General features: G+C 43.4%; 1 protein-coding gene across 3 annotated transcripts in view; it reads right to left on the bottom strand.

The window, feature by feature from the left end:
* GRHL2 (grainyhead like transcription factor 2) overlaps positions 1-19973 on the bottom strand; it is a 175318-nt gene that overhangs the window by 8676 nt on the left and 146669 nt on the right. The window contains exons 10-14 of one of the 3 annotated variants that reach the window (XM_060196313.1): positions 19626-19713; positions 18539-18678; positions 9827-9858; positions 3283-3374; positions 219-304 (exon numbers count right to left, since the gene is read on the bottom strand). In XM_060196313.1, coding sequence (XP_060052296.1) covers positions 219-304; positions 3283-3374; positions 9827-9858; positions 18539-18678; positions 19626-19713 — 438 coding nt within the window. Of the gene's footprint in view, positions 1-218; positions 305-3282; positions 3375-8641; positions 9098-9826; positions 9859-18538; positions 18679-19625; positions 19714-19973 lie in introns of those variants that run through there. The other 2 variants (XM_060196319.1, XM_060196323.1) reach the window with 2 other exon arrangements.

Here is a 19973-nt window from a genome sequence, read left to right as displayed (position 1 = left end):
TGATTTGCTCTAAACTGACAAAGGATTGGCAGCTTTTTTTTTTCCTCCCTGGATACATTGATAAGCCCCACAGCACTGAGATGAGTGTGGCCGTGAATTCCTGCTTGTTTTCTGTCTTTAGGAAGCTTGTCCTGGAGCCCTGTGGAAAGGTGCACTTTGATGGATTCCAGTCCAGGGAACCTGGGCAGGTTTCCCAGGTGGAAAGACGCATTGCTCACCGCTTCCATGAGACCCTTCACCGTGGGAGATTTCAGCATCAAGGCGTCAAACACATCGTCTGTCTCCTTCCTCACATACAAGAGTACTGCAAAACAAGAGATGGGAGTATGACCAGGAGTCCTGGGAACTGCCTGAGACAAGTGTTGTAGTATCTGCTCAGCCTTCTATCCCTGACCCTGACCACATCCTACAGAACGACTGAGGCTTCTCCAGAGTCTGCTTGCATGAGGGACAGTTAGGGACACTTGGAGCACATTGGAGGTCCACTGAATAACTCCAAAGAGGCAGCATTATGCTTGCACACATTGTCCACATTTGAATTTTTCTTGGTGTATCTCTCTTCCTGTCGCTTCTTTCTGCTGCAGTAGTTTAGTTCCCCTTTTCCCTTGGCCTCAACCTCAGTCTCAGCAAACATATACAGTACAATACTTGAGGCTACACTGATGTGCCTTTCTTTGTGGCCTATTGTTTTAACTGTCCTGTCCCATGATTAATGGCTATTATTAATCTTAATCTTTGTTTTCATATTGCACACAAATCCACTGCTCTGGGAAGTCACTGTTTCTTTTTCTTTTCTTAAAAATATTTATATATTTTGGATAGAGAGGAAGAGAAATTGAGTGGGGACTGGGAGATAGAGAGGGAGAGACAGAGAGACACCTGAAGCCCTTCTTCACCATTCATGAAGCTTCCCCCTGCATGTAGGGACCAGGGGTTTGAGCCTGGGTCCTTGCACACTGTAGTATGAAAGCTTAGCCACCACCTGGCCCCACTTTTTCCTTTGTTCTCTCTCTCTCTCTTGCTTTATCTATCATCTGTTTATCTGTCTACCTATCTTTATCTCTGTCTATTTTGTAGGACAAAGCAAAATTGACATGGTAAGATAGTTAGGGAGAGAGACAGCTGCAGCCCTGCTTCATTACTTGTAAAGCTCCCCCCCTGCAGGTGGGGATGAGGGGCATGAACACCAGTCCTTGCACATGGCAAGGTGTGTGCTTTCTACTAGAAGTGCTTCCACCCAGCCTGCTGTTAATCTGTTTTAAAATTATTTTATAATTTAAAAAATATTATTTATTTATTACTAGATAGAGATGGAAATAAATTGAGAAGGGGGAGAGAGGGAGATAGGGAGATAGGGAGAGAGGGAGAGAGGGAGAGAGAGAGAGAGAGAGAGACCTGTAGCCGTGATCTACCACTTGTGAAGCTTTACCTCTGCAGATGGAGAGTGGGGTCTTGAACCCAGATCCCGGCACATTGTAATGTGGGCACTTAACCAGGGTTGCCACTGCCTGCCTCCTTGTTAATCTCTTACTATGCCTCATTTTCAAATTATACTTTATCACAGGTATGTACACACATCTTGATCTCCCTGGGCAGGTCCCACCAATGTGTCTTGGAACCTCACTTTCCCAGAGCCCTGCCCCAGTAGGAAAAGATAGAAACAGGCTGGGATTATGGGTCCACCTGTCAATGCCCATGTCCAGTGGAGAAGCAATTACAGAAGCCAGAACTCCTACCTTTTATACCCCAAAAGGAAATTTGTTCCATACTTCCAGAGAGGGATAAAGAATAGGGAAGCTTCCAATGGAGGGGATGGGACACAGTACTCTGGTAATGGGAACTATATGGAATTGTACCCCTGTTATCTTACAGTCTTGTTAATCATTATTAAATCACTAATAAAAATTAAAGGGGAAAAAAAAATCCTAGGTCACAGGTCTCCAGTGTGTCAGATGAAGCACTGAAATGCTGGCGAGGCACTGACAGGCTCACTCTTGTTCTCTGGAGGAAATGGAATAAGGTCCTTGACTGACAGAAAATGAGCTAGTTGTGATGCCACTGAGAACAGGTTCATTATCATGTGGGATCAATCATTTGCTACTCTTGGAAAATTCTCAAGGACTAGAGCTATTGTCACATACACAGCTAGACTTCTTTTTAACTTTCTATCTCACTGCTAGGTGAGTCAATGTATTCAGTACATCACCCCCAAGGCAAAGAAAAGAACCAGGGCCCAGAAAGAATAAATATTTGCTTTAGAGACAGTGCTAAAAACAAAGGAAAAGACTATGAAATTTCTGTGCCAATAAAAAAATGATTAGGTTGGCGGACGACCTCACCAATGAGTCTCAGAAACTTACTTCCCCAGAGCCCTACCCAGCTAGGGGAAGATAGGAACAGGCCAGGATCTACCTGGGGTATGGATCTATCTGCCAATGCCCATGTCCAGCAGAGAAGCAATTACAGAAGCTAGACCTTCCACCTTCTGCACCCCATAAAGAATTTTGGTCCACACTCCCAGCAGGGGATAAATATTAGGGGAAGATGACTAGAGGGCTCTGGACTCCATTCCATCAGGACCAGAAGCGTCTGTCACCAGAAAACATAACTTTATACCATCACTGAAAGGGAGGTGAATCTGGCAAGCACCAGAGGAAGCCAGCCACTGAGATAAGAGGTCATACCTAAAATAGACTTGCCAGCTTCTTTTCACCCTAAGATCCTTATTCTCATGTGCTCTGTTGCCTTTTTTTTTTTTGGTTTCTGTTTACTATACATTTTGTCCTGCTTTCTATCTTACTACCAATCAGCCACCAAGTTGCAGATGTTACCATGACTCCATCCTGACTTCCGTGGGCAGATGACCTCATCAATGTGTCCTGAAGTCTCACCTCCTCAGAGGCCTGTCCCACTAGGGAAAGATAGAAACAGGCTGGGGGTATGGATCCACCTGCCAATGCCTATGTCCAGAGAAACAATTATAGAAGCCAGACCTTCCACCTCCTGCATCCCATAAAGAATTTTTGGTCTATACTCTTAGAAGGATAAGGAATAGGCAAGTTTCCAGTGGAGGGGATGGGACATAGGACTCTCATGGTTGGAACTGTATGAAATTGTACCCCTGCTATCTTACAATCTTGCTAATCATTATTATATAACTAATTATTTTTTTAATTCCCAGGTTGGCACTGAAGTGTCAGGACCCTGTCTGGGTCACCTATTTCCCTTGGTGAACCACTCCCCACCAGCAATGCCCAGGGCATTCCTCGAGAGGAGAGATACCTCGCTTTATCACTTCTTCTTTCATCTGCTTAGAAGGTGCTGGACCAAACTCCTCTTCCATGGGCCTGAACATCCGTTTAACAAGGACACTGCTAGAAAAGATGAGTAGAAATCATCAGTTGGAACATGTGAGTTATCAGTGCCCTCCTCCTCTGTGGGATCTGCTCACCAAAGGTTCTTTCCTCAGAGACACTGTCATCTTTAGACTGTGGGCCCTAGGATTGCCCACATTGTTGAGCATGGACCCGCCACAGGGAGGCTGCTGGGTTTCACCTGCTCTGAGCAGCACCCACTCCCCTTTCCTAACCAGAAAGTTGAGGTAGTGAGATAGCAGCACAGGGGCTGGGGATGAGCTCTGGTGTCTGTGTGATCTCCAAGTTCCAGCAGCAACTGCTATCTAAAGCCCTAATGTCCTGCCCTTGAAGTCACTGTGAAGGTGGCACAGGCGTGGGCCCTTCTGGTTCTCACCTGGGAGGTGACCCAGGTCTCCAGATGGTCTGGACCTCCACCTGTTTGCAGGTGCACATTTCCTAGACACTCAGTCCTGGGTTGCTCAATTCTCTTCTCCTCCCTTAGGAAAGGGTTTCATCCTAGCATGCTGAGAACCCCCATATCCTTGAGGTAGTTTTGATGGTTCTGCATCCCCCTCCCAAATTCCTATCTTTCCTGGACTATTATTATTATTATTATTATTATTATTATTATTATTATTATTTTGCCTCCAGTCACTGGGGCTTAGTGCTGCTTCTGGAGGTCATTTTTCCTTTCTTCTTATTCTTCACATTTTTATTTGATAGGACAGAGAAATTGAGAGGGAAAAGGGAGATACAGAAGGAGAAAGATGGACATCTGAAGACCTGCTTCACCACTCATGAAGCATCCTCACTGCAGGTGGGGAGAGGGAGCTTGAACTCTAGTCCTTGTGCATAGTACTATATGTGCTTAACCACTAGCCCAGGCCCTTATTATTATTATTTTAATAGTCTCCAGGGCTATTGGGGCTCAGTGCCCACACTACAAATCCACTGCTCTTGATGGACATTTTTTTCCATTTTATTGGATAGGACAGAAAGAAACTGAGAGAGGAGGGGGAGATAGAGAGGGAGGGAAACAGAGACACCTGCATATCTGCTTCACCATTCATGAAGCATCCCCCCTGCAAGTGGGGAGTAGGGGGTTCAAACCCAGATCCTTGCTTGTACTGAGTATTATGTGTGCTTAACCAGGTTTGCTATGGCATGGTTCCCTGTCCTGGGGGGTTGGCTGGAAGGAAGGGCTGTTAAGAGTCACAGAAACTAGAACAAGCTTCCTTGAATAGTTCCTTGTCATGAACTGTGAGATCCCCAAATTGGTATGTTGAAATTCTTCTACTCAACAAGATGGGATTTGGAGGTGAAACCTTTGAGTGGAAATTGGGTGGTGAGGGAAGACACTCCCCCCATAAGGGGCTTGGCGTCCATATAGAAAGAGAGAAATCATGTCTCATTCTACCAAGAAGATAGAGACCCTGACCTGCAATTTTAGCCTTCAGAACAGAATCAGTTTCTGTTTCCTAAACCACCCACTTTATGAGATTTCATCATAGCATCTGGGATTAAGCTAAGGAGAAAATGTTCCCAAAGGGAATATTATTCTGTAGTTTTCAAGGTAGTAGACACAGGTTGGTTGGTTGGTTTTCCTCTCTTTGGGACTTCCTGGGAAAAGACACATGAAGCATTGTTAGTTCAGTAGAATTGTTGTGGACGACTGTAGTTGTGATTCTTTTTACAGTTCATTAGCTAAGGTACACAGGCACGTGTCTTAAGTTTTTTGAGCTTCAGCATCCTTGTCTTTAAAAGGAGACTGTTGAGGGCTGGGGAGGCAGCTCTGCCTGTTAGAGAACATGAGAGCCCCAGGCCGAGAGACTGCAGGATGAGTCTGGGCATCACCTTGAAGGGAACCCAGATGGGCAAGAGGTTGGAAGCTCTAGACTCAAATCTTTCCAGGCATCATCTTGTGCCAGAGCTGGGCAGTGCTCTGTTCTCTCTCTCTTCTTCCTTCCTCCTTTCCTTCTGTCATTCCTTTCTTTCGGGCTTGGTGCCAGCACTATAAATCCACTGCTCCCGGTGGCCATGTTTTTTTCTTTCTACTTTACTTGACAGGAAAGAGTTAAACTGAGAGAGGAAAGAATAGAGAGAGAGGGAGAGAGAGAGAGAGAGAGAGAGAGAGAGAGAGAGAGAGAGAGCTGCAGCCCTGCTTCACTGTTCATGAAGCATCCCCCTTGCAAGTGGGGAGCTGGGTCTCAAACCCAGGGCCTTGATATATGCGCTTAACTGAGTGAGACGCCACCACCTACCTCCCTATTCTCTCTTTCTCTTTCTTTTCTCTAAATACATCCATAAAGAAACCTTTCTTTAAAAGGAGGTCTTTGAAAGGATTAAGGGAAGTTGACACATACAGAGCAATCACGAGGAGAAATTTGGAGAGATTAGGAAAGAGATAGGGCAGAGAGAAAATAAGGCAGACACTTAAAGGAAATTAAAGTTTTCACTTGCTGTCAACTTAGAAAATAGTGTGAACTACCACCTTGATCCAGTTGAAGAAGTGGAGGCTAATATTGATCAGTCCCAACCTACCCAGATAGTATAAGACCCTTGCTCCAAAGCCAAGTCCCTCCCCTCAATGGCATGGCTGTCTGTAAACTACCGTACCTCACACTAACGTAATGGTAGGACCTCATTGTAGAAAGGGCTCATGGTACAAAACTGTGGACAATTCAACAGGTACTTCTATTAATCCTATTACAGTATTTCAAACTTTTACACCAACAGTGGCTTGAATTTATCATATCACATACTAGGTCGGCCAAAATTAGGTCTATCAATATTTAATAAGACTTCATATTTAACAGAGTACTTCTTCCTTTCTTTCTTTCTCTTTCTTTCTATTTCCCTCCCTCCTTCCCTCCCTCGCACCCTCACTTCCTTTCCTTTTTTTCATGAGAGTTGTCACTGAGTCCCAGTAACTGCCTGATGGATTCACTGATCTTCCTTCCTTCCTTCCTTCCTTCCTTCCTTCCTTCCTCCCTCCCTCCCTCCCTCCCTCCCTCCCTCCCCTCCTCTTTCTTTCTTTCTTTCTTTCTTTCTTTCTTTCTTTCTTTCTTTCTTTCTTTCTTTCTCTCCTCTCTCTATTTTTGTTGATATAGTCAGAAAGAAAGGGATGGGGAGAGAGAAACCTGCTCCAATGCTTGTGACTCTTCTTTCCCCCACACAGGTGGGGATCAGGACTTGAACCTAGGTCATTACTCATGGTAAAAATGTGCACGCTATACAATGTGCCACGGTGTAGCTCCACCCACACAATGCACTTTTCGTCTCCCTGGTCAGTTAAAGCTCATGAGTACAAATACAGAGCAAGAACAGCTCTCATCTCTGTGTCAGTGATGATCAAACAAAAGTTGGAGGAGTTAGAGGTACCGTTAATAAATACAAATGTCTGCTCAAAAAGGCCAAGCTAGAGAAATAGTCTCATGACAGAAGTAATTAAAATCTGAGGTGGCAATGAGTGAAGGTTTAAAAAAAACCCCACTATATAAATATTTTCTCCTTTCATTCCTTAGTTAAGTCAGACTGTGGATATAGCAAGGAGAGAAACTGAAGCCAGGAGGTCAAAGGGCTCATCCTGGCCTCCACACTGGTGAGCAGCTGCCCAGGAGCAAACACTTGGCCTAAACTCAGTGCTCTCTCCATGACGCCACACTTGCCCTTGTGAAATATGTGCACATCAGATTAGCATCGATAGTGCTGACCATTCCTGTTCACTCTAGCCACTGAAAACATAGCACCTTTGTGACCAGATGAAAAGAGGCCCTCTGTTTAGATAGTTAGAAGATGTAGAATTCAGAATCTCAAGGTAAGATCTTGGATAAGTTTCTACTTTTAACTAACAGGGGAATGACTTCTTTGGCATTCTCTGCTTTTTTTTTAATGTTTTATTTATTTGTTAATGAGAAATATAGGAGGAGAGAGAGAGAAAGAACCAGACATCACTCTGGTACATGTGCTGCCAGGGATTGAACTCAGGACCCCATGTTTGAGAGTCCGATGCCTTATCCACTGCGCCACCTCCCGGACCACAGCATTCCCTGCACTTTAGGACAGAGACTGGCATGCTTCTTCTATAGAGGGCTTCAGGAATAGATACTTAGGCTTTCTAGTCTATCCATTTGTGTTGCCACTAATTCATCTCTCCTATCTAATGCCCAGGGCAATCATAGACAAAAGCTAAGGGAATACATTTAGCTGAGATCCAATAAAGCCTGATCGACAGACACTTGAATTTTGTGTCATTTCCATATGTCATGTACTATTATTCTTTTATTGAAATAATTGGTTTTTTTACTGATAGGGCAGAGAGAAGCTGAAAGGGGGAAAGGAGACAGAGAAGAGAAAAGGAGACACCTGCAGCTTTGCTTCACTGATCATGAAGTTTCCCTCACAGGTGGAGACTGGGGCTGTGAGCCTGGGTCCTTGCACATGGTAACATGTGCACTCTACCAGATGTACCACCACCCATCTCCCTGTTATTCTTTTTAAAAACATTTATTTATTTATTCACTGATTTGTTTAAGAGGGAGAAAGAACTAGAACATCACTCTGGCACATGTGATGGCAGGGATTGAACTCAGGACCTCATGCCTGAGAGTCCAACACTTTATCCACTGACCCACCTCCTAGTCCACATGTGCTACCATCCTTTTGAAATTGTTCAATCATTTGTAAAGGGTTAGTGAATAGTACAAAAAACAGGTGATAGACTGGAGTGGGTCCATTGGCTAGAATTGCTAAGCTCTGATACAGGAAAGGAGCACAGCACTCTGTTTCATTTACTTTGTCTTCAAATGTTTCACACATGAACATATTAAGTCCACAAGAATAGAGACATCCTAGCTTGACTATAGTTTGGAGAAAAAAGTGACAGAGGTTTTAGTTAAAGACGAGTAATGCAAACAAAGATTTTATATTATATAAATGTAACATAGATTTTGAAAATGAGTGCAGTTGTAGACTGCTTTTAAGAGGAAAAATAGCATCCAAATCATAAGAAGTGATCCCAACATAATATTCAACTCATGTGGACATATGCTTATTTCTAAAAGTCAATCTTAGGGGCCAGTTTTAGGGGGGTGGCATACCTGGTTAAGTGCTCATATTACAGTGTGCAAGGACCCAGTTCAAGCCCCTGGTCCCCACCTGCAGGGGGAAAGCTTCACGAGTAGTAAAGCAGGGCTGCAGGTGTCTCTCTGCCTCTCTATCTCCCCCATCTCTTTCAATTTTTGTCTCTATCCAATAATAAAAATAAATAAAATATAAAACAAAAACAAATTTCAATTTTAATGAAACTATGGACATACTTGATGTTGAGTGATAGGGCCAATGTTTTACCAAGAACAGCTGTTGGGATGAGTGAAGAAGAAGAGATTAAATTTAACTAGAAAGCAGAACTAGAACAATGGGTCCAAAGAAGGTACACATCAGTTCAACAGAAAAATAACTTCTTGAAAGACGACGTGCCCAGGAGAGTAGTAACCTAGCTTACATCTAGTAGGAATACTTAGAATATTACCACCACTGAAAACATTCACATATATCTGGAAAATGGCTTGTCAAGAATGTGGTGGGACTGGGTGGTGGCTTGCCTGGCACGGCACATATGCTACCATATGTGAGGGCCTGAGGTCAAGCCCACAGTCTCTACTTGAGCAGGTGGGGGTGTAGGACGCTTCATGAGTGGTGGAACCATGCTGCAGGTATCTCTGTTCTCTTTCTCTCATCCCCTGTCAGAAAGGAAGAAAGAAAGGAAAGAAGGAAGGAAGGAGAAAGAAAGGAGAAAGAGGGTGGAAGGAAAATAGGTATAAATGTTATATTATCTAAGAAAAAGAGCTAGTTACATGATCTTGAAGTTTCCTTTTTTGGATCCAAACTTCTGGCAGTCTCTACAGTGAGTTAGTGAAGAGAAAGTACAGTGCTTTCTTGTGCGCTTGAGGCAGAAGACAAGTGATCCTAAGCAGCCTTCTTCTATCAGCAGTTCTGAGGACACTAAAAAGACTCACAACCCTCCCAGCTCCCATGCAAACTAGCCTCACTGTCAGCTCAATGGGGTCCCTTCTCAGAAGGGACTTCCAGAGGCAGCCCAGGCAGTGAAAACACTAAAGCAGGCCCTCTCCTGGACCATTGCCTCAGATTCAACTTCATCCTATTTTGGGGCTAAAGACCTCATCAGCTGGACTACCAGTGAAAAGGAAGTATCAGAAAGGCGTCAACTGGACAGCCACAGAGTTATTCAAAGGCAGACCACAGGAAGGAGGGGAGAGGGAACAGGCTTAGAAGATGAATATAGTGCCCCAGCTTTCCTTCCAGACAGCGCTTACAACAAACTTCTCAGTGCTGAGTCCAGACTGATAGGAAGACTCTAGTCATTGCCCTACGTGGTCTTGAGCTTGAAGAGTCGTTTTGACAGACACGAACTGACTTTGGGTTTCAAGAGAAATAGTTAAGTGTCTTACCCTTCTCGTTCATCATCCGTGTTGTAATATACCTGTGGTGCAAAAAAAAAGAGAGAGAGAGAGAAAAAGAGATTTTCTGTATATCAGAGACAAAAAAAAAAATGGAAGTAGCTGTTTAGATCCTTTCCTAAGGCACTACCCTGTCTCTTATAAAAAAGACAAAAAACAGACCTGTTTAATAGACAAGTCTGTTTAATATGCTTTGTGTGCGGGTTTCTCTGTCTAGGGAAATAAAAATTTTAACCTCCTCACACTCTTATTAGGCATTATTCTTAAAGTTTAATAAATAAAAATAAAATATGATCATTTTAAGATAAAAATCAATCTAATTAGATTACTGTAGTCCTAAATAAAATTTTACTTTTGACATGAAGGGAATATTTGAGCAGGCTCTAAAAGTCATTGTTCCAAAGAGGTTCTAGATCTGACCCCACTAAGGAAAGATAGAAACAGGCTGGGGGTATGGATCCAACTGCCAATGCCCATGCCCAGCAGAGAAGCAAGTACAGAAGCCAGAACTCCCACCTTCTGCACCCCATAAAGAATTTTGGTCCATACTCCCAGGGGGGGAGGAATGTTAGGGGAGCTCTGAACTCCATCAGCCTGGAGAGAGAATAAGAAAAAGGAAAGATACTTGGAAGTAGTAATCGGTGTTGATGTGACTTAGAAAGGAAGAGAGGATAGGACCATTGAAATATAAACAGATAGTTATAGAAATAATAGTTGACCCATACCTGCAGCCTTGGGAGAACTACTGTAGCTTCCAATGGAGGGAATAGGGACACAGAACTCCAGTGATGGTAACAGTTTGGAATTATACCCGTTATCTGATAATTATTAAGTCACTAAAAAAATTAAAAAAAAAAAAAAAGACTGAGGGGGCTGAGTGGTGCACAAGAAGTCAGGTTCAAGATCCTGATCCCCTCCTGCAGGGAAAGGCTTCATGAATGATGAAGCAGAGTGGCAGGTGTCTATCTTCCCCTCCCCTCTCAATTACTCTCTGTCTAATCAAATAAAATATAAAAAAGGTTCTGGGCATATGAATGGATAAAGAAATCATGGGGTACAATGAAAAACTATTGTGCAATCAAAACAGATGAAATGTGCCATTGAACAAAAGGGATGGAACTGGATGTGACTATACTAAGTAAAGAAGTTAAGAGGCGAAAGACAACGACCAGGTGGCATCTTTAGGTGTGAAATACGAGTGACTATGACAAATGAACTTGCAAAAACAATGACATGACAATGGAGGATGGCAGAAGACCTAGTGGGGGTTGTATTGTTATGTGGGAAACTGAGAAATGTTATACATGTACAAACTATTGTATTTACTGTCAACTTTTAAAAAATAATCCCCTAATAAAGGAAAACAAACAAACAAACAAAACAATGACAAGGGAGTCAGGTGGTTGTGCACCTGGTTAAACGCACATACTACAGTGCACAAGGACCCAGGTCCAAGCCCCTAGTCCCCATTTGCAGGGGGGAAGCTTCTCTTCCTCTCTACATTCTCTCCTCTTGATTTCTCTCTATCTCTTGCCAATAATAATAAGCAATACACACGCACACACACGCACACGGACATGCACATGGACATGCACACTCACACACACACACATAAATGAAACAGTGACAATCAGACTCTCTCTTGTACTCTGTCAGAACAACTGTGTGTGGGGGGCACAGAACACAAAACTTTGGTGAAGTTTGTGTTGACTTAAATATACCTTGTGACAGTAAGAAATTATAGTCCTGAAATCTTACAGTTTTGTAAAACACTGTCAAGTCACTAATAAAAATGAAGGGAGGGGGTTCTTGTGCTTTGGTGAGAGGAGGGGAGACAGAGGGTTCCACATAGTGGGCAGTAATACTGCCAAGTGTCTGCTTGACTCAGACACCCATATGTGTTTAAGTTAGTTGTCTCCAGGCTGGAAAAGGCTAGATGGGGGCCAGGTGGCAGTGCCCGAGGTTAAACGCTCACATTACAGTACACAAGGACCAGGGTTCAAGCCCCTGGTCCCCACCTGCAGGGGGAAAGCTTCACAAGTGTTAAAGCAGGGCTTCAGGTGTCTCTCTGTCTCTCTCCATCTCTGTCTTCCTCTCCCCTCAATTTCTCTCTGTCTCTATCCAATAAATAAATAGATAATTAATTAATTAAGAAAAAGAAAAGGTTAGATGGATGGTTTCTCAACACAGGCTGCTTAAGTGGCATTGCAGGATCAGAATTCAAGAAAATGAGAGGAGTCCTTACTCTCTTGTAAAACTGAAGGGAAGTTTCAGTGGAGGCTCTGCTATGTGTATAGGCCCTGGTTATCTAGTTATTTACAAAATTTAATTGTGGGTCTCTCGTGAGCTTTACTGCTGTGCTTCAAGACCATCATCAGTTGGGTGAAGAAACAACAAGACTAAACTTAGCACCACACATCTGCATTTGAACTTCAAAATTCCCCGTCAGTTGTAGCAAATGTTATTGCTGATCCCCAATCATCTAGCAGAAACACGGCTGTGCCTCACCCAACAGGATCCCTACAAATTTTCTCTTTCTTTCTCAACAAATGTATACTTTTAATTCTTTTATATTTTTTATATTTATCTATTTATTGAATAGAGACAGCCAGGATTGAGAAGGGAGGAGGAGATAAAGAGGGAGAGAAATAGAGAGACACCTGCAGCCCTACTTCACTATCCGCAAAGCTTCCTCCTGCAGGTGGAGACCTGGGGCTTGAACCCAGATCCTTAAGCACTGCAACATGTGCGCTCAACCAGGTACACCAACAAACACCCAGCCACCATATTTGTTTTTTAAAGGTTCATTTGGAGAGGGAAAGAGGAGCAGAGTATCACTGGCACAAGTGCAGCCAAGGACTAAACTTCGGACATCATGGTTGAGAGTCCAATACCTTGTCCACTGCATCACTGCCTGGTTCATACCCCAAGAACTTTCCCAAAGACTCTTGGGGGCTGGGTGGTGGCACACCTAGTTAACTGCAAGCATTGGGGTTCAAGGTCTCTACCTGTAGGAGGGACACTTCATAAGTGGTAAAGCAGGTCTGCAGGTGTCTTTCTTTCTCTCTCCTCTATCTCCTCCTCCCCTCTCAATTTCTCTCTGTCCTATCAAATAAAATGGGATGGGGGGAAGGTTCCTGGCAGTTCTGGGAAGCTGCTAAGCCCAGACACAGTTAAACAGCAGTGCTGGCTACTTGTCCTCTTCTTTAGTGATTCACTAAACTCACTAGCTCAGATTTCCATGGGGACCTTTTCTCCTAAGTTGTTTGTCTATTGTTGCTTCTGCTCACACAGAAAACAATGAATGTGAGGTATGCTGTCCTCCTCCCATCCCCATCCCCATCCCCATCCCAAGTCCCAATGTCCCACTGGAGCACCTGCCATTGTGAGGTACCAGCATTTAAGTCTAAAAGCACTGTGATTTGGAGTGATGTCAGGTGACCCATATCAGTGAGGGAATTTGAACCACAGCACCACAAATCACACAATTGAAGATTTTTTTGGACGAAGTTCCTGATGTGTGTCTGCATTTCTGCAGGCTTCTTCCAAGGTGTCATGATGTTCTAAGCACTGGAGCAGGAGGGAATGGACAGCTCTCTGCAAAGCTGGGTGCTGAGCAAAGACGGAAAGAGCCAAGAGCATTTTTATGCCCCTCTAATCAGCACCAGGACACTGTCTCAGTCAACACCCTTTCACTGGCTTTTTCTTTCTTTTCTTTTCATGATTATCTTTATTTACTGGAAAGTCTGAAACTGAGAAGAAGGGGGGAGATAGAGAGGAAGAGAGACAGAAATATACCTGCAGCCCTGATTCACCACTTGTGAAGCTTTCCCCCTGCAGGTGAGGACCAGAGACTTGAACCCATGTCCTGACCTTGTGCACTATAATGTGTGTGCTTAACTACCATTTCTCCTACTCTCACACACTAATAATATTTCTCCCCTCCGGCTATAGGGCTCATTGCATGAATCCTATTTTTAGATCATGTTTTAGAGTACAGATCAAATGTTAAGAGACTTTTGCCTTCTTCAGAGATTTAATTTAAAAAGGAAAAAAAAAAGAAAAAGAAATCAAAGAATGGTACTGGGGAATTTGAGTCAGGAAATTCTGTGATATGGGAGAGACTGTTAATACACTACTGAAAAGACTGCTTGTGAGGAATGAAGGGAGTTGGTGCACTTGCGAGCTTGGGCCCCTTAAAGAAGGATGGTAACAGCAAAGAACAAGTTATCCCCCAACATGATGTGCCTGCAGCTTAGTGTGTATCTCCACTCATTTCATCTTGTGTTTTTGAAGGCCTTCCAGAGAAGCACCGCAGTGTATATCAAGCCCTATGTGAGGAAGGGTAGACAGAGAGCTTCATAGTGCGTGAGCACTGGGTCTGTTCCCTCATCTGGACTTGTGAGAACTACCTGGGGTACCCCATAAAAAATTTGGTTCATACTCCTGGTAGATGGGAAATAATAAGGGGAAGATGACCAGAGGGCTCCGAACTCCAACTCCATCAGCGTGAAGAGAAAAAAAGGGAGAGACATTTGGATGTAGTAATAGGTGTAGGTGTGACTTAGGAAGAGAAGGGGAGTCAGGCAGTAGCACAGCGAGTTAAGCGCACGTGGTGTGAAGTGCAAGGACCAGAGTAAGGATCCTGGTTCAAGCCCCCAGCTCCCCACCTGCAGGGGAGTCGCTTCACAAGCGGTGAAACAGGTCTGCAGGTGTCTATCTTTCTCTCCCCCTTTCTGTCTTCCCCTCCTCTCTCCATTTCTCTCTGTCCTATCCAACAACAATGACATCAATAATAATAACTACAACAATAAAACAACAAGGGCAACAAAAAGGGAATAAATAAATAAATAAATATTTTTTTAAAAGAAAGGAAGAGAAGATGGGATCTTGTAAAGGGGGGGAGTAAATACAGACAGATAGTTGTGGAAATAATAGTTAACCCATATCTGCTACCTAAGGAGAACTGCTGTAGTTTCCAGTGGAGGGATTGGGAATTCAGAACTCTGATGGTGGGAATGGTGTGGAATTATACCCCTGTTATCTTGTTACTTTTACATCAATATTAAGTCACTAGGGGAAAAAATAAACTACTTGGTGACTAGTCCAGATAGTCCAGCTCATTCTGTCCTCCCCCCACCCCCACAATTACTGGCACTTGTTTTGCTGGTTAAAGTCCATCAACTCTTGGCTTTTGTTACTGCTGCCTCCTGGACCCATTCCCAGATATCTAGTTATTTTCAGAAAAAATAGCATTAGGGGCCAGGTGGTGGCATACCTAGTTACATGCAGACACTACAGGTGCTCAAGGACCTGTGTTCAAGCCCCTGGTCCCCACCTGAAGTGGGAAGCTTCACAAATGGTGAAGCAGGGCTGCAAGTGTCTTTCTGCCCTTCTCCCTCTCTATCTCCCCCTCCCCTCTCAACTTCTCTCTCCTTCTATCCAATAATATATAATTAAAATAAAAAAAACATATTTTAAAAAAGAGGGGCAAGGTGATGGTGCACATGGTTGAGCACACATGTTACAATGCACAAGGATCTGGGTTCAAAGCCCCAGTCCCCATCTGTGGGGGGGCAAATCTTAATGAGTGGGGAAGCAGGTCTGCAAGTGTCTCTCTGTTTCTCTCCCCTCTCTATCTCTTCCTTCCTCTCAATTTCTCTCTGAACCTATTATATATATATTAAAAGACAGCCTTTGAGGGTTGGCAGAATAGCTCACTTGGATGGTGTGCTATTTGGGTATTCGTGAGACCCAAGCTCAAGCTCAGTCCCTACTGCGTGAAGGGAAGCTGTTTGTCTATATTTCTGCCTCTATCTGGCGGGGGTGTGGGGGGGAAGTCCCAGATGAGATGAGCCCCCTCTCCCAAACAAGTAAATAAATAAACAAGCACAGCCTCTGGGACCAGGTGTACAGCCTAGTGATAAAGCACTATATGTATCCTTAAATTTAATCCTCAACACCCTCAGAAAACAAAAAACAAAAACCAATCTTTTAGAGCCCCAGTCCCCCATAGCTCCTTGCCTTTGGTCATCCAAGCAATCAACCATAGACATAAACACAATGTTCCAGCAGACCTCTGAGAGAGACTGAGATCTGACCCTGAACTGCCCCAAGGCCACAGGGCCAGCCCAAGGGTTCTGTAAGGATGGCCTCCAGACATCAGGACACAGCTTAAGAGATGACCCTTTGAAGCTGCTGGAACCAATAAAGGGCAAAGGTTGCACTTTCCATCTCATTCGGCTATGGACGAAGAGCCGGGCTTAGGACATGGAGAGGGCGAACGGCCATAAACAGCCAGGCTGGGTCAAGATTCATGTACTACTTTGTGTACTTTAGAGAAAGCTTGCCAAGAAAACAGGTCGGGCTGTCAGCTTTGACATAGAGCTGACGCCAGTATCAGAACAGTCAAAAAATAAGGACAATTTAACTCAATAATTCCCCCTTCGAGAAGGTGCAGAAACCTAGTGCCATGAGATATAAGGAGCCAAGATTACCATGTTCTTGAGAATTAAAAAAAAAAATGGCTGTAGACATGAATCATAACACTGTTCCTTGTCCCATTTATGTCTTTGTTCTCATGGAACAAGCAAGACAAGATGAGGATATTAAATTACTATTTAGTGGGATGCTCTATAATAATAAACTAGAGGTATTTTGTTCCCACGTTGTATGATGAACAGCAACACAAAAACCTTGGTTGTATACACACCAAAACAACAATAATAGCAGGAGACAAAAAAAAAAATCTCTCCTCTTCAAGTTCAATTTCAAGAAATATCTAAACACTTGGAATAGAAGAAAATCTTAATATTGCATGCCCATACTTAAAAAAATTATGAATCTATCTCATTTATCTCTTGGGCTATTTCTCAAAACAGACTTTCTAGGTTTAAATGAAAATAAACCCATGCAAAAGCCACTAAAACCAGATGTTTGGGTGAAAGACAGCTCTGGTTAATGTTATGGAATTAATTTTTTTCATGCAAGTATAGCAAATAAAGATAATAAGACTGAAGATATTATGTAAAGAAATTATCCACACTATTATTACCCTATAAATTAGCTGTTAAAATGTTTCTTCAAATACAAACATATATATATCATCATGGTATAAAACAAATCGGTGTCCTTTTATTTTTTTTCCGCTAAAAATTATCACTACTTGTTGTTGTATTATAGTTTCTATAATAATATTAGATTAGCTTGAACTACCATAATGGTCTAATTACTGGATACTTTTGTTATAGTAGTATTAGCTCTTTCATTTCACATGTAGATGACAAGCATGTTTTTTAAATGGCTTATCTACTCCCTAGGCAAAAGACCTCACCAATGTGTTCTGAGGTCTCCCCTCTGCAGAGCCCTACTCAACTAGGAAAATATAGAAACAGGCTGGGGGTATAGATACACCTGCCAGTGCTCATGTCCAGTGGAGAAGCAATTACAGAAGTCAGGCCTCCCACCTTCTACACCCCAAAAAGAATTTTTGGTCCATATTCCCAGAGGGGGAAAATGTTAGGGGAAGATGACCAGAGGGCTTCAAACTCCAACTCTATCAGGACCCAGAGGAAGAAGAGGAAAAAGGGGGGACATCTGAGTGTAATAATAGGTATGGGTGTGACTTGGAAAGGAAGAGAAGATGGGACCTTAAAAAAGGAGAGAGAGCAATACATACAAATATAGACAGATAGTTGTAGAAATAAGAGATAGCCCATATCTGCCACCTTGGGAGAACTGCTGTAGCTTCTAATAGAGGTAATGGGGATTCAAAACTCTGGTGGTGCAGAATTCAGTCCCTGTTATCTTATAATTTTGTGAATCAATATTAAATCACCAATAAAGTTTAAAAAATTAAAAAATGAATAAATAAATTAATTAAATGTCTTGCTTAAAATATAAGTTTTCTCGGGAGTCGGGCTGTAGCGCAGCGGGTTAAACGCAGGTGGCGCAAAGCACAAGGACCGGCATAAGGATCCTAGTTCGAGCCCCGGGCTCCCCACCTGCAGGGGAGTCGCTTCACAGGCGGTGAAGCAGGTCTGCAGGTGTCTGTCTTTCTCTCCCCCTCTCTGTCTTCCCCTCCTCTCTCCATTTCTCTCTGTCCTATCCAACAACGACGACAACAACAATAACTACAACAATAAAACAACAAGGGCAACAAAAGGGAATAAATAAATTAATTAAATAAATATTTTTTAAAAATAAGTTTTCTCTTATTATAAGACGACTTATGCACTCCATGGGAACTTTTCCGTTGCTAGAGGAAAAAACTGTTGATGGGGTTTTACTTTAGAAAGTCATTTCCTCTCAGGCAATCCCCATGCAATCACAGGTGCAGTTCAATTTCTTACCATTAGGTGGCGCGCCATTGCATCAGAAAAAAAAAGGACAAAAACTTTTGAGATAGGTTGCCTTATTTTCTTCCTAGTTCGAGGCTGTGTCAACAGTTGACTGGATTAGTTCATTCTCTTCTTCCCCTTAGTAAGTCAGTTTCCTCTTCTGAGACATTCCTTTCTCTCTCTCTCTCTCTCTCTCTCTCTCTATACAAACACACACACACACACACACACACACACACACACACACACACACACACACACACATAGTCCTTTATAGGGAATGCCTGGAATGTGGATTTTATGTGAAATCAATACTGCTGGAAATGATTCTGTCTCTGCTGGTTTGCTAGCTGGTGGGCCGTACCTGTCCTGTCCTCTGCAGGTTTGCAAAGTGGACGTCAGGTATGAAGAGGACGGGCTGGGAGTGCAGATCAGGCATTATTTTGAAGTAGGTGATGTCACTCTTCTTCTGTAAAGGGACGGCCGCCAGCTTCCCATCAGAGGCTGAAGGTGATCACAAAACCCACACGTGAGAAGATGGTGCAGCCGCAGGAACTAACTCTCAACTGTGAAGCACTCATTTTAGCAAGTTACAAGTCATGATCTTCTCCTCAGAAGCTTTTCCAAGTGCCATGTTTGTGAGCACATTTCAAAGCTGCTCCCCCAAGGAGCCAGGTGGGGATGTGCCTGGTTGAGTGCAAGAACCCAGGTTCAAGCTCCTCGTCTCCACCTGCTGGGGGAAGGCTTCACAAATGGTGAAGCAGGACTGCAAGTGTCTCTCTGTCTCTTTCCCTCTCTATCTCCCCCTTCCCTCTCAATTTCTGACTGTCTCTATCAAATAAATAAAGATAATTTAAAAAATTTTTTAAAAAAGATGGTGGATTGTACCAAAGTAAAGGGCTCTAGGGGGAGTACTCAGGTCCTGGAATATAATGGCAGAGGAGGACCTAGGTGGGGGTCAGAATGTTATGTGGAAAACTGAGAAATGTTACACATGTACTGTTGACTGTAGACCATTAATCCTTTCAATAAAGAAAAAAAAGAGAGAGAAATATCCAAGAGAGAGACTGAAGACACAGGGGGGAAAAAAACTATTATTAAAAAAAGCTACTGACCCTGCCCACTCTCTACTCCCAGCTCCAACACCCCCAGCCAACAGGAAGAGCTCAGCCTTGGGGCAAGCACAGCTACCTCTCCAGATGAACTGGCCAGAGAAGCAGAATGTTGAGCTCCACCACACAACAAAGCTCCCCTTTGCTCCAATACTCTCTGATCACACATGCCCCAGTTTAACCGTTGGCCATCCTACTGGCACTTGAGTCCATCTCCACTGTTAGGGAAAGCCTGTCAGCCCTTGTCTGGACATCATTCTACCTTCCAGCTCACTCTTCCCTGAGCCCTTGCCCTGTGAGCCTCCACGCAGGGCCCACCCCCTTCACAGTGACACTCACAGTTATTACACTGGGTTTGGGAGGCCTGGCCTTTCCCTTTCTTCCGGTTCTGCTTCCTTTCTTCATCCCGGATTTTTCTTTCTGCTCCCTGATATGGAAAAACAAATCCAATACCAGACAGGTTAGGAGAACACATGAAAATACTGTATGCACATGAGTTAAGGGAGATGAAGTGAAACGGAGGAGAGAGAGCAGGAAGCCACATTCCCCTCCTTTCCAAAGATTCAGGTCTGGGATCTGAAGCTGAGATCCCTCATTCAATAGTCTGTGCTATGTTTCTCACCTGCAAATGATTCCACTTATCCCAGGGTTTCCCTTTTTTGATATCTTATGTTGATATCTTATGTT

The sequence above is a fragment of the Erinaceus europaeus genome, chromosome 1 (genome assembly GCF_950295315.1).
Source record: "Erinaceus europaeus chromosome 1, mEriEur2.1, whole genome shotgun sequence".
Classification (NCBI taxonomy): domain Eukaryota; kingdom Metazoa; phylum Chordata; class Mammalia; order Eulipotyphla; family Erinaceidae; genus Erinaceus; species Erinaceus europaeus.
Note: the sequence above shows the minus strand (reverse complement) of the source record. Positions and strands in the feature narration are given on the sequence as shown.